This window comes from Thunnus maccoyii, chromosome 16, assembly GCF_910596095.1.
Source record: "Thunnus maccoyii chromosome 16, fThuMac1.1, whole genome shotgun sequence".
NCBI classification, from domain to species: domain Eukaryota; kingdom Metazoa; phylum Chordata; class Actinopteri; order Scombriformes; family Scombridae; genus Thunnus; species Thunnus maccoyii.
Window position 1 is genome coordinate 5569415 of NC_056548.1, and position 16669 is coordinate 5586083.

A 16669-nucleotide genomic window follows, 5' to 3' on the forward strand; every position below is an offset into this window, starting at 1 on the left:
AAAACTGTGAACCTGTCCTTTTAAAGTTGTATATTTTTGGCCACTAGGGGGCAGAAAAAATCCACAGACACAGAGTCCTGACATACAAAATAAAGTAAAATAAAGTTGTTATTGGCTAACTTGTTAGCAACAAATCTCCTGCTAGATTAAAATAGCAGTAAACATAAAGCAACATTGTCATTTCAAATAACTATGAGCTAAGAGAGGTTAAGTTGCTCTATAGAGCTGTAAAGTTACTCGATAATTCTCTGTGGGTTTGTCGACAACTTTCACATTATGCAGAGTTATGTGATTCATTAATAATATCAGAAGTTAGCCATCCACAGAAATATACACACACACACACACACACACACATATATATATATATATATATATATATATATATATATATATATATATACTATATTTAGTCAAATATATGGGAATATTTTTGCTGTCTTTTGCACTTTGCACATATTTTCCTCTGATTCATCCTGACATATCTGGTATCTCTGGAAACCTTCGGATCTTGACTGGAATTTAAAAGGAGGATTCTTGGCAGAGCAACATGCTTCTCTTTGTAATGACGGAGACACTGGTTTTGCTGGCAGGGCTGAAATGTGCATGTGTTGAGCTGTGATGAATCCGCGGGCTGTGTTCCACTTCTTCAGGAACTGCTGTAATGTGTTATCGATTTTTAAAAATGAGAGTGACCAAAAATTGGGTACACAAGTGTGTTCCATGCATGCTTGACTGCGTGTGTGTGTGTGTGTGTGTGTGTGTGTGTGTGTGTGTGTGTGTGTGCATCTATTTATTTCTCCTGAGTATCCTGTGGGTTTGTGTGTGCGTGTAACCCGCAGGAGAATTGTAGGACATTTTGTGGTTTGTGTGCACTCCATAACGCTCTGAAAAAATGCCTGCTGTTCCAAGTCATGCTGCTTTTATTGATCCATGTAAAGGCAGAGAGATTTGATGGGGCTGATGTGAAGGTTTCTCTTTTATTTATTTATTTTTTTTTGTGTCCAGCCTTTTGCCCATACAGTGTTGTTCAATAACAGTACGTTTCAGCATTGACTGAATAAATCTCTCTCCTCTCTGAGATTTATTCTGGATGGTATTCGTTGTTAAAAGCTGCGGGACTTCTAGTGCAGTTATACACCTCCTCGCTCCTCTCTGACATACAAGTGCAGAGCCTGCAGTTGATGCTGGTATGTTCATAAACATGCGTCAGCGTTTGAATGTTTGCTTGTCAGCATTTGAAGCGTTGCAACCTGCGCCCGCTGCGTTGCAGGAAGCAGGCATCACAGCGATCCATACACGCGGAACTACCTCCGTCTCGCTCCTCCCTCCATCTTCATCTTTACCTTCATCCTCCCTCTGTTATTATTTCCCTTTTCAGCATCCTCTTTTCATCTCTGGCTCACCATCTCCCCCTTCGATTCTCTTTTCCTCCTCTACCTTTCTGTCCCTCCCTCCTCCTTTTCTTCTCTCACCCACCCTCCCCCCACGCTCTGCCCTTCTATCCCTTGCTTTTCCTCTCCCACTGCTTTCCCCCTCATGCTCTCCTCCTCTTTCTCCTTTCATCTCTAGCTCTCCATCTTCCCTGTCTGTTCTGTTTTCCCTCCTTCTTTCCTCCTTCTGCTTCTTCTCTTCTGTCCCTCGCTTCCATCTCTCTGTTTATTTCCCTTGTTCCGTCCCTTCTCTTCCTCCCTCCCTCCCTGTTTTCTTTCCTCCCCGCCTCCCACTACTCCCTCTGACTTGCACTTAATCCCACAGCTCAGTGTTTTTTGATGTGTGTGTGCTGCCTGCCACTGATTCAGCACAGATGAGTAGAGACCTAAAGTTAGTGAGCTAGCAGCCTTGTCCCTGTTTGCTTCTGGTTCTTTTGGGCGCTGCATTGTTTGTGTAGCGGGGGAGGAGAGGGATGCTAATTAACGTGCAAATTGTTTGCTCTTCTTCACTCCGACTTTCTCTGTGTCTTAATCTCACTCTTCCTCGCTCCCGGTTCTCTCTCTCTCTCTCTCTCTCTCTGTGTGCCATGTTCCCTGTGGGGACAGATGAAGGTGGTGCCATCCCGTTATCTGCAGCGCCAGCACAGATACCCCACAAGCATTCTGCACTGGAGTTAACAGCAGCGTTAACAGCAAACAGATGCATTCTCCTATTTACGTCCAGCTGTCCAGCAGATTCTCACCTCAGGCTCGTTATGTTGAATCATGGCTTTAAAAAAAAGTGCATAAACATGTTTGTTTATTTTTTCCCCCCACCCTGTTAAAATTTAAGCAAAGTAAGGGACTTTCAGAGTCTCAACATTTATGGAACAGTTTTTTGTTAAATTTTTGTGCAAATTGAATGTTTTCTTCCAGGCCTGGAAAAGCCCTGGAGAATGTGAAATTTCCAAACCATTTTTGGAAATGCAATGAAAATGTATTCTTGAGCTTTTTTTTTTTTTTTTCTCTCAAGCTGTCATGTTTTTCATTTTAAACTTGTCTGCTGCTAAAGCAAGAGCGCTTTGAAGTAATAGTGACCTGAATGAGAATTTTTTTTTTTTTTTTTGACTATATAAGTTCAAACTGCGGGATGGAGGAAGCTAAAAGAGCTATCATAAAATGCATGCATGCTGGGACATATTTATCATGAAAATATTGCTACAGTTTTTGAAGTCATCTTGCCTACATCTCTCTCTCTCTGCCAACTAGTGATGAACTCCATCAAAAGAGGAGAAAAAAAAAGTTTGTTTATTGTTTCCTGAATAGTTTCTTGTTTATGACGCCAGAGGTGAGCAGTTCAGCAAAGGTGCATCAGAAAGTACAGAGACTACATCTGTGTGTGTCTTGGAGGATTAAAGGTATTTGAATATATAATAAACAAATTACGTAACAACACTTTAATGTCCAATTCAGTGTCTGCAGAATCAACCAGTTTACTACAGTTTGTGCAAAACAGGAGAGATGTAACATTTGATGGAACTATAATCCTTCAATCAAGCTTTCTCTGACCAGCAGTGAAATCCTGGTTTTTGTTGTGTTTTTATTTTTATTGACGGAGACATCACAGTACAGGAAGAAAAGAAGTCTAAACTATTGTTCAAGAACACTGACCGCACATCGACAAGCCGTGTTGTTTACTTCTTAAAAAACTTGACTTAACCTTCTAATAGTCAGCGCGGCGCTGAGGCCTGATGTCCCAGAAAATTCTACTTCCCCCGAGAGTATACCTCGCCGGCACGTTTGTGCTGCTCGACAGCTAATATTAAAATAACTCACGCTTTCTGGTGGGTGCTTCCATCCAACATGAGTGCTTACTGTATATTTTTAGCATACGAGTCGTCCCGGTGGAAAGTGAACCCCCCCGATGCTGGCGGTGTTTACTTCAGTGTGAAAAGATAGGCTTGAATTTCAATACAATACTTTCATGCCGTACGCACATTAAAAGTGATCCGGGGTCACTGTAGTCATCCCTCCTCTTCATACGTACCATGAAGCGATATCTTTTATAGAGGGAATACATTGAATGTATTTACATGTGCATCAGTACAGTGGTTATGATCGTTTTTGGAATGTTTCTTGTTTTACCAACTTACAAAATTACTGTTACCAAGATGCAGCTGCATAAATTTGCTTGCTTGCATAACCGGTGAAATCAAAGATCTGCAGCTTAAACTTTCATCTCTACGCTACTTGTGTAAATTATGATTAAAATTGCAACACTTGCAATTTTAAAATTGCAACAGCTCTCATGTCTCCGTAAATGTACCAAACTCTTAGAAAAAATGGGCTCAAGTCTGAGAGATTTATACACTTGTATGAAAATGCCTAAATATAAAAAACATTGACTCAGTTGCCCACTAAGGTACTGAAGGGCACCATTAAAGGATAAAGCTGGTGATATTCTTTATTTTTATTAATGTCAACAGTTCCATTAAAAGACTAAAAACCACTGAATTGATTCAGCGAGCGTTAGCCTAATCTTTTCATAGCGTTTTCCTCTTGACCTCCATTGATGTTCAAATCTATTAAAAACACATCAATGAGCCACACTGCTGCACCGGGACGTGTTCCTTTATTACTATGAACGAGGCCGCTGTTTGAGTCAGCACCACATACAGAAAATACTCAGAAATACTCACTAGTGTGACAGATTTGAGTAAAATTTGCTAAAAGAAACAAAAACTACAGTTTCAGGCTGTATTAGGAAATGATTTAACCTTTTTAAAAATGAAACTATATATCTGTGACCTGTTTTTTTTACATCTTGAGTAGGAACAAATGAATTTCGGCCCGACAGACAGAGTAGAGAGGTTGAAAAAGTGAGACAGACAAACTCTATGTTGGTTTTGGTCTTTTCATGGCATTTGATGACAAAAAGATATCAAATAAAGCCAGTCTTATCCTTTTTTAAAATCACAGAGCGCCACCAAAAATACAGTTGACAACATAATTGCTGTAATGACTACAGTCATGTGAATCAGCACCAGTCATCCTCCATCAACCTTGAAAAAAATGTCGTCCTCCGTTAGATGACTTATTAAAATCTAAAACACAGAATTCACCTCAGTTTGCAGCATCTTATCACGGTGGTGTGTTTTTAAAATGATTAGTGATTTATACCGCTTCGCCGGCTGTTTGAACAGAGGGGAGACGTAACTCGGTCGGGGCGGAGACATTAAAAGCCGGGGTACCAGCAGGCGGGCCGCCCTGGGCGAAGTCTGGGTGGGCGTGTGGGTGGCTGGGATGGGATGATATGAATGAATCACCCTGCTGCTATCAAAGAGTCTTAAATTCTCTCCTCTGAGAGAAAGACAAGTTTGACTCAAACGTATCAGAGCGAAGATGAGCTTTCACTTCAGGCTGTATTCTGTCAACATCTGAAGCTTCGCTCTTCACTGTCGTCACCTGGCGACTCCAGAAGCTCTTTTGATTTTTTTTTTTTTTGTTTGTTTGTTTTCCTGCTTATGTCAGGTTGCGGTTTTGAGTATCTTAGCAGTACCATTAATATTTACCCTCCAGTAGTTTCTAACCGCTATCCGACCCCGAGCACCACCGCTTCCAGGTCTCTTGAGTCATGGTCCTGGCCATGTATGTCGTTCTCCTCTGCTCTCCACCTCCCCCCCTGTTAACTCACCCTCTGCTCCCCCTCCCCGTTCTCCCCAGCTGGGCCTTTAATCCTTTCCCCTGAAGCTGTGGATAGTTGAACTACAACCTTTCACCGCTGGGTCTGTGCTGTGCATTTCCTGGTTAAACCTTCCAGTCTCTCCTCTCCACTTTGCTCCAGATTTTTTCTGTGCTAATATTCTACTTTTTTAAAACTGCACCATTATGCAAATGATGACTGAATTGATAGCTTTTTGTAGTAATAGTGTAAAGGTGACATAAAGAACATATTCTTCATTGAGAAAGCTGAGGAGCTGAACAATATTTAAACTAAACAAAAAGATTAGAGGATCTGCAGTGGAGGGTGCTTCAGAGAGTTTCTGTCCAAAATAGATAAAAATGTGGGCAATGACTGTTGTACATGTGTTCGCTGAATGTATGTTTTCTGTGGGGCTGTACATTTTGAGACCAGTGTATTCTGTGAAAAACAAAACAAAAATTGTGCTGATGAACCAATAAAGTGAAAGATTGTGGGCCGGTAGACCCGGTGTTAGTGCTGAAGGAGCTGGTCTCTGCGCGCCTTAAGGCTGAATATGCTTATTACAGTTTGGTGAATGATTTCGTGGGGTTTCAGAAGGTCTGGCGTATAGACGGGGATGTGTGCACTGTGGGGGAGGAGGAGGGTATCTGTATATGTATCTGAATGTGATGACTTGATATCATGGTTTGTATATTGCTTTGTTGAAAAGTGAATAGGTTTGGAAAGAATGCTGCAGTATGGAGCCTCAGAGGTGTGTGTGTGTGTATGTGTGTATGTTGAGGAGAGATGATGAATGGAGTTACAGGTGGCTGTGAGGAGGGATGTTGGTCTATTTTATGCTTTTGTACAGTGGGTAGGAGCTGTATGTGGTGTTGTAAGTGCCTCTGTTTTTATTAAAGGGACATCAAAAGTCTCTCTCTCTCCCTATTTATGTGGTCAGCCTGGCAGCTGTTCTTACATAATGTGGCAGCAGGAAGTGACGTGCAACAGAACAGAGATAATTCTGTTGTTGCGGTCATCATCTCTGCGTTTAGCCTCTTAAACACATCTGCATGTTTAGACGTTGGCAAAGAAGTTCTCTCACATTCACACACTCTTTCACACACATGCAGAAACACTCTTTGTTCAAAAGATAGGAGGCAGCTGGCCACTCAGTGATGCTGTGTGCCCTCTAATCATTGTCCTTCACACACACACACACACACACACACACACACACATATATATATAGCATAGCAGAGCCACCATATCCCCTCACTGTAGGGGGTCAAGCATTCAGACCTGCACCAGTTTTTCCTTTAATTTGTCAGCCGTCTGTATATAAATAAATATACACTGGCTCTTTTTCTCTGCCGCTTCTTCAAAGCTCCGGTTTACAGCCGACACAAGTTGGTCAGCTCGATACAATCAATCCCAAATGTCAATTTAAACTGCAACCCATTCACTAATGACAGATCATTCTCAATTATTTCCCCCCCCCGTGGTATTTCTTCTCAGCGGCGTCATTATAGAGCAAAGACCTTTTCTGTCTTCAGATTTTTCGGGAAAGAGATCCATCACCGATCGGCTGAAAAGAAAGTGACACCGACCCCAACCGTGATATGCGCCATAGAGCACGTAGGCTCTCTGTTCCCTCTCGTACAAGTTCGTGTTTGTACACACACGTCGGCCCGCATGAGCGTCAGCGGCGGCGGCGGTGACAGGGCAGGTGATGGGTGATGGACAGCAGGACGGAGAGTGGAGGACTCTGCGGCACAAAGACAAACCATAGCTGTGATCACATCTAACTGTCAAGCTAATGTTGTTCAAACTTTTGAAATGTTGAGAAGAATAAACAGAGTTAACAGAAGAAATATTTAAAAAAAAAAAAAAAAATTATTAGGAAGTTGTCATTTTTGTTTAGTGTTGGCTGTTGTCGGCCAAATTTCATATTTTGCACTCAAAACTGAAAACAAAAATGCGTTTATTGTTATAGTGTGTCGTGTTTTTGTTCTTTTTGGTTGAATTGAAATGAAATTGTTTTGATAATTGATTAATTATGTGTAAGATCTGAACATGTTAAACTTTAGCACAACTCAGTGGTTTTATAAAAATGCTTAGATTTTGAATTTGAAACATGTTATAATTACATAATAACATAATTCTACAAAGCTTTACCATCATTGGTAATTTCCCAAGCAAAAAAGCCAAATATTTTCTGGTTTTCTTTTGGTTATATCATTGTAAAATTCATATTTTGAGGTTTTATTTTGGACAAAAGGAGCAATATGACACATTGAGCATTGAGAAATTGTGATGGAAACTTTGCAAAAAAACTTGCAAGGCTACATGAAGTTTAACAACAGGAAAAGAGAAAAATGTCCTTTTACACAGAATTCTAATAAGTTTTTCTGATTTTTATGAATTTTTTTTTTCAACCTCTCCTGAAGTTATGCAAAAGAAAAATTCTAAGAAAGCTGAATGTGAAAGTTCATTCTTGACCATGGAAGCAGAAAAACTTCACTCAAAATCCACATACTAGCTTTTTTTTTTTTTTTTTTAAATGTTTGTTCAAAACTCGTACAGTAGGGACAAAGGGCAAGCCAAAAAGATTATTAAGATATTAATTAATAATGAAAATAATCATCAGTTGCAGATCCTTCCTTTCATACTAAACTATATTATAATGTAAAGATAAATATTTGAATGGAAACTTTCTCACATGTCCATACACACAGTTTGCACACGACACACACTAATACTCGCACACGTTCGGTGAAGTGAATGCCCTCAGCGTGCACCTCGCAGTGCTGACTGACAGCAGACACCGGCTCTCTCTCTCTCCCTCCCCTGAGACACCTGAGAAAGCGAGAGAGGCAGAGAGATACTCAACACACATTTAAAAACCCCTCCTGCCTGTCCTAAGGGGCCTCCCCGGGCACCCTGCAGGGGCCGCCACCGGTGCTGTGCCACAATCCCGCTCTTTCCTCTTCCTCCTCTTCCTCTCCAAGCTTTCTAGTCTTTCTTTCTGCGAGTCTATGCCTCCTCATACTCTCTCCATCCTTATCTAAACCTTTCCCTGCTGCATCTCCGCCTGTCCGTTTACCTCCCTGCCTTTGTGTCTTCTTATTTTTCCCTTCACATCTTATTGCTCTCCTCTAACTCTCTTTTTCCCCATCTTCAGTGCTTCATATTCCTTCCACAGTTTCAACCCTCTCTTCATCCTCCTCCCCTGCCTGCCTTCTTTCTTGACGTCTCTTTTTCTTCTCTCTTCACTCCTTCTCCCCACCTCTTGCTCCACCTCCTTTTTTTTTCTCCTTTCTACCCTCTCTTGCATTCTTTAACACTCTCTCTTTGTATCTGACCTCATTGTCAGGTCATCAGCGAGGAGCCAGAGAGAGAGAGAGAGAGAGAGAGATACAAGAAAAAGATGGAGCAGATAGAGAGAGTACAAGAAGCGCCTTGCGGCTAAACCTTCCCCCCTGATAGGTCCTGCGAAAAAGCTGAAAGCTGCTCTGCGTCCGATTAATAATAAATGAATCAGATCAGTCGGTTTGACTCGGAGCCTTCGCTCTCTACTCCTCCTCCTCTTCCTCACCTGTAATGAGTGGGGAGGAGAGCAACAGGAACGTGAACAGTGCCGTAATGCACTCCCGGGGAGTCCCGAGAGGGAGGCAAAGTCTTTTCTTCCCATCCGATCAGCCTTGTATCCACCACCTCCCTCCACAGCATGCTGTTCGTGTTTCTTCAGGGCTGTGGTGCATGCTTGCTGTGGACATGAGCTTCGGCAGGTTTGTACAAGCAATAGCGAAATTGCAGGAAAGAGTGGCATTGTACTCCTCATGCACCAGGATTGACTTGTGTAAGACTTGTGAAAAAAAGCCCTTATTTCTTCAGTTTTCTGTTTTTTTGGTCAGACCTGTGCAGAATTAAAGGTGCATAGGTGCATTTTTTTTTAATAATGGGAATCTACATTTTATCACCAATCAATTTGTTAATCCTCATTTTCCCTCTTTCACTGCTGTTTTTGTCACCATTTCTTCTTCTTGTTTCCCTGTGGCATCTAGATTACATCTCAGTCAGGCAGGATATTCCCAACAAACTCCCATTTAGCAAGTCGTCAGATGTTTTTTTTTTTTTTTTTTTTTAACTGAATAGACTCTTACAGTACAGTTCAACATCAGTGCACTCAGCTGCAGCTCCAGTGGCTAGTATTAATTATGTATATCAGAGCTTAACAATTAATTGTTCTTTTATTGAAGTTACGATTTGAAAACGTACAATTTTCAAACCTAAAAGAGCCGCAGTTTTAATTAGCGGTTGCCTGTAGTAAGTTTTAAGAGGTGAAGCGATAACTGTCGGTGGCAAATTTAATTATCTGTAACTACAAGAGCATGCTTCTTTTTTTTTTTTTTTTTTTTTGGTTGCAAACATGCCATTCTGCCTGTAAGAACATGCCAAATTAGATTTTGCTTTTTGTCTCTCTTACTATCACAGAGGAGACGTATTATAAACTCTCTTTCCCGCTCTCGTTGTGTGAAGAGCGGGTAAACAAAAATACAAAGCTGCAGAGATTATACAGAAATTTGTATGCTGCAACATGTTCAGCTGTGCTTCTATTTCAGGTGGGTTAGATTTTCTTGGCAGTGTCCCATCACCCATAGCGCTGCAGGGTTTAGTGGTGACAAGTGTAGGGCAGAATAGAACCTCTGAGCAAATTCTGGTTAGTTTGTGGTTCAGTAGACAAACTTATCAGTAAAAGTGAAAATTAAACGGGTGTTTGGCTGGTGAGAAGGTTTAATTTCCCACCTCAGAGTAAAAGCCAGCGGCAGCCAGGCTGCTGGATTAGTATTCAGCCGGTTGTAGACAACAGAGCTGGTCTGTTGGTGTTTGCCCTGTGGCTGTTGTCTTGCTGTCAGGTTAGCCAATGACACATCAGAGCTCACCTCTCTGGCCTCAGCTGCTTGTGGCTATAATACACTCACTCTGGCTCTCCTACTACGCTCCAGTCTGCCACTGAAGCAAACAGCTTCCATCATTCTTTTACCCCGATGTACTCAAGAACGGTTTTGGTGGACACATGCAGTTTTTGACAGTTTTTTTCCCCTTGCTTATCATTCAGTTACATACTGTTACACCTTAGACATGAAGTACAACCTGCAGATTCCTACTGTTGGCCATTAAGCAGCTGTAACAAAGAATGTGGAAATTATGTGGTGACTCACAATATGAATCAATGGCAAAAATCATTTTTAACAAAAGTCGGTGTGTGATTATTTCGTCCTAATTAGATTTTCCAATTTTCAAACCAATCATCCATCATGCTCAATCTTATTTCTCTACCTTCTATTTCTTTATTTCAATAGAATTTGCATTCATTTATGACTCAAATGACAAATTTCTCGACCATCATTTTCCAATATTTCTGTTGGTGAAAACAGATAATAATATATTAAGACATGCTCCACACACTGTACACATCTAGTCTATTTTAGGACAAGAAAACCAAATGATAAAAGCAGACATTTTGTTTGTAACCCATCATTTATGGAGCAAATTAAGTGGCACTAAAATGGCAGGTAAAAGAAATGCCTGTTAGCAGATGTAATTTCACTACCAAATGATCATCATTATCTGATTTTGAGCAACGCTTTTTCAAGACTCAGTGTTCCCTAATTAGGTGCCAGAGTGAAACAATATTTTTGTCATGTTGGTGTCGGGCTCGACTAAAAAAGGAAAACAACTGCAATGAGGATGTGACACTTTGAAAGCCACCAGTTTTAAAGGTACCCTGTTGAGTTTTTGACCACTAGTGGTCACTGTAAAGCAACGCTCTGATAAGTGGATCCACATATTGCTACTATTACGTTTTCTACCAGCTCATGCATAAGAAGAGCACAGGGTTGACTTAATATATCGACAGCAGAGGATGGCAGTTGGTGGCAACAGTGCAGCAGGAAAAGGAGCAGAAGGCTGACAGTCTAAGTAAATGTAATGAAACGTTCAATGAACGGCTTCTGAAATGTTTTGTAGGGAAAGAAATGCATTCAGAATGTTTGTTAGGCCCATAGACTGTAAAAAAAATAGACATAGCCACCTTGAGGTCACCCATTAGTTTGTGAACTTCCCTTTTGAAGCCTTGAGTTTGGCATTTTGACCATCACCATCTTGGATTTTTGGAGCCAGAAGTGCTCATATTTGGCCGACAGGGTGGAGCTAATCCTAACGCTAGCTGCTAGCTGCTAGCTTGGTTAGCATGGTGTATTTACAGTCTGTGGTTAACTAATGCTAGCGAAAAACAGGCTTAAAACCATTAAAACAAAATGTACTTACTGGAAAAACTGAACATCCGACTCCTTAGAGGGTTTTTTAGTGCAACCAAACACTGAACAAGACTTTTTTAAGCGACCAAGATGTTACAATTAACATTCATGAGCTGAAAAAGTAACAGCTACAGCCACACCTTTACTCTGTGAATCTGGGATTACGTCATGGTTTACGTTACCTAACCAACACTGTCACAGTGGTAGCGACTTGTCAATCACAACGTAGCCACGACCTGAAGCATACCCTGCTTTATCATCTATTTTCCTCTATATGGGACCATAATTTAGAAAATGAACATCATGCTGTATTGAAGAAGACTTGAAACCAGGGAGTGAGACCAGAAACACATCAGGAAAATGTTTAATGAGGTAATAAATCAAGTGAGAAGTAGGGCCATTTTCTCATATACTTCCATACTATCTGACTTCTCTTTGAAGCCAATTGAGTCACTCCCTGCTGGCCATTAGAGAGAATGCAGGTTTAAGTCACACTTGCACAATGGCATCACTTTTCAGATCTGGAGCTTCCCACATGGTTAGGCCTTAAGGAAACACACAATGAGATCTGGTCAAAAATGTTAAATTCAAATAACTCCACAGGGTACCTTTTTTAAATGTGAACAAAAAACTGTGTGGAGCAGGTAGAATGAGACTGTTTTTACAGGTTAGGAGGAAAAATGCTTTCCATTTAAAAAAAAAAAAAAAAAAAAAATCAATCTAAATGAAGACTGTCTGGCTGTCAAAAGCACTCTTCTCAAATTGGGTATTATGCGTTACTTTGCTCTGTCAGTCCTTGGCTCTAAGATATTGGTTTTTATTTATTTATAGCAGATCCATCAGATCACATTGTCTGTCAATATGACACATTTCCCTCAACCCCCATGACTCCGCTTCATCACTACCTGCTTCAAAGCCACTGCAGACTATGTGATGTTGTCCTCTGTGGTAAATGTAAGGTGGGCCAAAACTTAAAATTGCTGCATTATAAATAAGCAGTTTTATTTTTTGTTGTTTTGAATCACAGCCTCAGCCACTGCAGTAACTCATGGCTTTAAATTGTTGTCACTGAAAAAAATACATGACAACATTTAAGTTAGAACTTCTCATTGGATAGTTTTTCAAGCATAGAGCAGGAATTTAATTTATGCAGTTTAAATACATTTACTCATTTCAAAAGGGTAATTTGAATTTACTCAAAAAAAAAAAAGAAAACACTCTTAAAGGAACTGCTGTAAACATTGTTCTCTTCTGGAGGATGGTAAATTGTTTTATTATGACCAAAACAAAACAAAACAAAAAAAACACAGCTGTTTCAGATTCAGGTTTGTATTTCCTTTGGATCGCTACATTTTATGGATTCTCTAAAATCACAAAAACTTTTCATGACAGCAGGTGGTGAAATATCTGAGCTGAGAAGACAAAAAAAAAAACTACACAAAATAGATGTCATACGTGTAATACCGTCAGGAAGTTAAGTTGAGTTGAGTTTTTTTTTCCTCAGGTATTTCTACAATAAATCCACCATGACCTGAACACGCCATCAGACTACTTTCGGTCTACTTGTTAACTAGTGCTGGTTTTTAAAAAAAAAAAAAAAAAAAAAAGAAACATCAATACCACAATGTGCTCAATTGTCAGGTAGAATCCAGTAAAGGTGTGTCTTAAGGCAGTGTGAGTGTTAGATTGTTGCTGGCCTCCGGGCTACATGGAGCTACAGTAATCCCTTCTGTGAAGTGAGTAACAGCAATTTTAACACAACCAACTGACAATTTTTAGCAACAAAACGTCAGTAAGTTCAAAATCTCAATTCTTGACTTGAATTTAAGGAGATAATAAAAAAAAATGCATCGCAGTACTGATTAAACAAGAGGTAAATCAATAGAAATATGAGCATAAAAGTGTGATACCACATTTGAATTAGACAGTAAAGCAGATTATGTGTAGATATTTTGATGTTAGTTCGGTACAGTGTCTCAGTAAATAGTTCCATATTTAACTCCTAATGCTAGTTTGTCAAGCAGCTTGGAGGGATCCAGTTCATGACACCGTGGGCCGTTGCTGACACTGATGCCATGTGTGTGTTCAGCGGTTTTGCTGCATTAAAGACTCAAACAGTCGTCATTCTTATTTCAACTATTGTAGTTATGTCAACATCACGTCCGAAACGCGATGTATGGCGATATCGAAGTAGCAAATATGACAACGGAGCTTGAAACGAGGAGGTGAAGTGTGATCAGTGCAGGTGGTTCTGGTGAGGCAGCATCTGCTGGTGGATGCTCATTTCTATTCCCTGTGAGAGTGGGAGCTCTGGGTGTGATGGGGTGGTGGTGGTGGTGGTGGGGGGGGGGGTTAGCTGAAGCCTGACTAACTTGGCCAGCTTCCCTTGTGGAGGTTGAGATCAAATGAAGCGCACCGCTCTGTCTGTTTCTATCTGTCTCTCTCTTGTTGCTTCCTATATGTTCCTCTTTCAATCTTTTGATCTCAGTCTTCTGTTTGTTTCTGTCTCTTTGTGTCTTTACTTTTTCAGTTCTGACTTAAGCTCGCAGTTTCTAAAGTCCTCTCCGTCTGTATCTCCCTGTCTTTCACTATTACTGTCCATTTCCATCCATCTCTTTGTCTTTCCTTCTCCTTCTCCTCCCGTCCCTTTGTCTCTTTCTCCTTTTCCCTCCCACCCCGCTGAGCAGGGAAGCCTTTGATGCAGGAGCTGATATCTATTCACGCGGGTCATTCATCAGCACAGTGTCGCTCTTTAAGCGGTGAGCAGGAATCCAGATCAATAAGACGGTTGAACGGACGGATCTCTTAAGAGTCCTCTTCAGCCATGGAAAGATAAGGGAATATTTGAATAGATGGCATTGTAAAGAGTCACACAGGGTGGGCAGGGAGGGTGTTGGAGCGATGAATAAAGATCTAAATGCATCACAGCCAGTATTAAATTGGGCAAAGGCATTCGGATTGAAAAGGTGGTAAAACTTTGGAAGAAAAGTCTGTGAGGGGTCTTTGCTGGAAGGCATATGTCTGAGAAGTTATGTTTTGACTTAGAGATTCTAATTAAATCCACTGCCAACCCCAGAAAGACAAACGAAAAAAAGAAAAATCAGCTGTACTTGGAACAATAAAGCAAGAATAGATTCCTTTTTCAAAGCCAATAGTCCTCAGATTCAATGTATACAGCTCTCTTATCTCTCACATTGATCCAGATGATCTTGCATTGTGTAATATAGCAACCACATAAGTGGATGTTAGAGCATAATATGACTTAACAACGACAACAGCATATTTGTACTATAGTTACCCAGCAAAGTTTCACTGTTGCTCAAAAAAAGACAGCTGTTCCATTACTTCTTCAAACCCAAAACAACTCAACTCAGCTCAAAGGAACCACCTGGTGGTAGAGTCCACAAACACCAACACTGCATGACAACATGTTGAATTTTCAACCTTAAAAGTTAAGGTTTGTGATATTCTATATTGTCAACTAATGCAGGTTATCAGTAGACAGTAGCTACAATTTACCGATGCTCCCTAAACACCTCACATTCAGAATATCTGGAGACTGCAATTTTGAGTCGAGCTGAAGTTGATCATATTGCCCTTTTCAAAACCTGCCTAAGACATGCTGCACTGCGTCTTGAACATACATACAAAGTTCTCATGTGTGAGGAATGGGAATAAAGCTTCAACTTTTTCAATTAGTTCTCTCTGGTAGTTCTTATCACTACGGATTTAATCCTTGGCAGAGTGGCGCTGTCCGTATTTCTGCCTGTTGACACCACGGGCAAATCAACGTTGTTTATAAGGTATTTTTATATATTTCTTGAGACCCGCTCATCCAAACAACTTCACACATCGACACTGCACATCCTTGATTCCCCAGCAACCCACCTGGCAGGTGTGAAGTAGATCTGATGAACGGTTCTTGAAATATGTGAAGGACAAACATACAGACAGACAGACTAACAGAGATCCCTTGCTTTATATAGAGATATTCAACAAATCCCATGAAAAGACTGAAAACAATGTGTTAGTCCGTCCCTCAGTACTTTCCATCTTCCCTACTCTCTCTGTGGCACTTAGCCCCAAGCCCAAAGACATAAATCTCTAAAAAGTCACAAATATATATTTTCATTTTTTATAAAAAAAAGGATAAATAATTTCCTAAAACAGCGGGGCATTGTAGATTTTAGAAAACGTTACTCAAACAGGAGGAAGCGGACCATTTGTTGGCGACTAATTGTCAGCTGTGTGCTAGTGGGCAGAATTAGTGGGATCCAGTTAAAGGAGCCCTGTGGAGTTTTCCTTTACATTCACTGTTACTCACCACAACACATTGTGTGTATCTTTGTGATCTAACAAATGTGTTAAATTAATTTCCTTCCTCATTAAACATGTGCAAAACAGATTTTTTTTACGTAGCGTAAAGTATAAGTGAGTGAAGTATCCAGCATTGTTTACATCCATGCCTACTGGCTTGCTGTCTTCTTCTTCTCTGCCTTTGCTGGTGCATTGCTGTGTTTCTCGGGACATTACAGTAACCTGTAGATCAGTGGAACAATGTGAAACGATTAGTAGGACTGTGTAACACTCGCATGCATGAGACAAACAAAACAGGAACCCACTCATAAAAAAAACCTCCAGATTTACCCTTAACCATCTTAAAAACATGATCAGACCATGTATTAATATACGGACATGAAAAGCATAATTGCATATTAACGTCAAGTGAATTTAATTGTAAATATCAAGTAAATATGAAAGCAGTCAACACAAACTCCTCCAAACGATCCAGATTTAAAGTGTAAAAATGTCTTTTAACAAAGCAAAGCAAGGACTAAAAGAGTGATTCAGATCAGATAATTGCCGTAGCAGCAGTGTTGAGTGTCTCTTCAGTAAGCAACTGTTGTATTTATACAGCGCCACATGCATGCTGTTTACAGATTCATAAGTCAAACTTCAAATAGAATCTGATTAACATAATTTAGACGGTTAATTGTTTGCTTCTGTTACATTCAGAATTTGAATGCATGGGACTTAGAATAATGTAAAGATGGCATGTTAATTATATGAATGGTAAATTAGACTGTAAGCATCACTGAGTGCTGCTGCTGAGATTAATTTAAAAGGTTCTGCATTGAGAATCTGAGACTATCTTTTGTAAACAGTGACAGCGCCGAGTTTGTATTCAGGGGATATTGATGCATTTTCTCGTTTGGTTTATTTTTATTAATGTAAAACGTAGCTAATTAATC

The 16669-nt window shown here is 40.3% G+C and overlaps 1 protein-coding gene across 2 annotated transcripts in view; it reads left to right on the forward strand.

Annotated features, from left to right (window-relative positions):
* The window catches only part of atrn (attractin), a 139973-nt gene that overhangs the window by 76164 nt on the left and 47140 nt on the right, over positions 1–16669 (forward strand). Inside the window, exon 26 of one of the 2 annotated variants that reach the window (XM_042387965.1) lies at positions 2040–2282. The exons of the other annotated variant lie outside the window; for it this stretch is intronic. Within the exon in view, the coding sequence (XP_042243899.1) occupies positions 2040–2043 (4 nt within the window). The 3' untranslated portion in view covers positions 2044–2282. Of the gene's footprint in view, positions 1–2039; positions 2283–16669 lie in introns of those variants that run through there. 2 annotated transcript variants of the gene reach the window in all.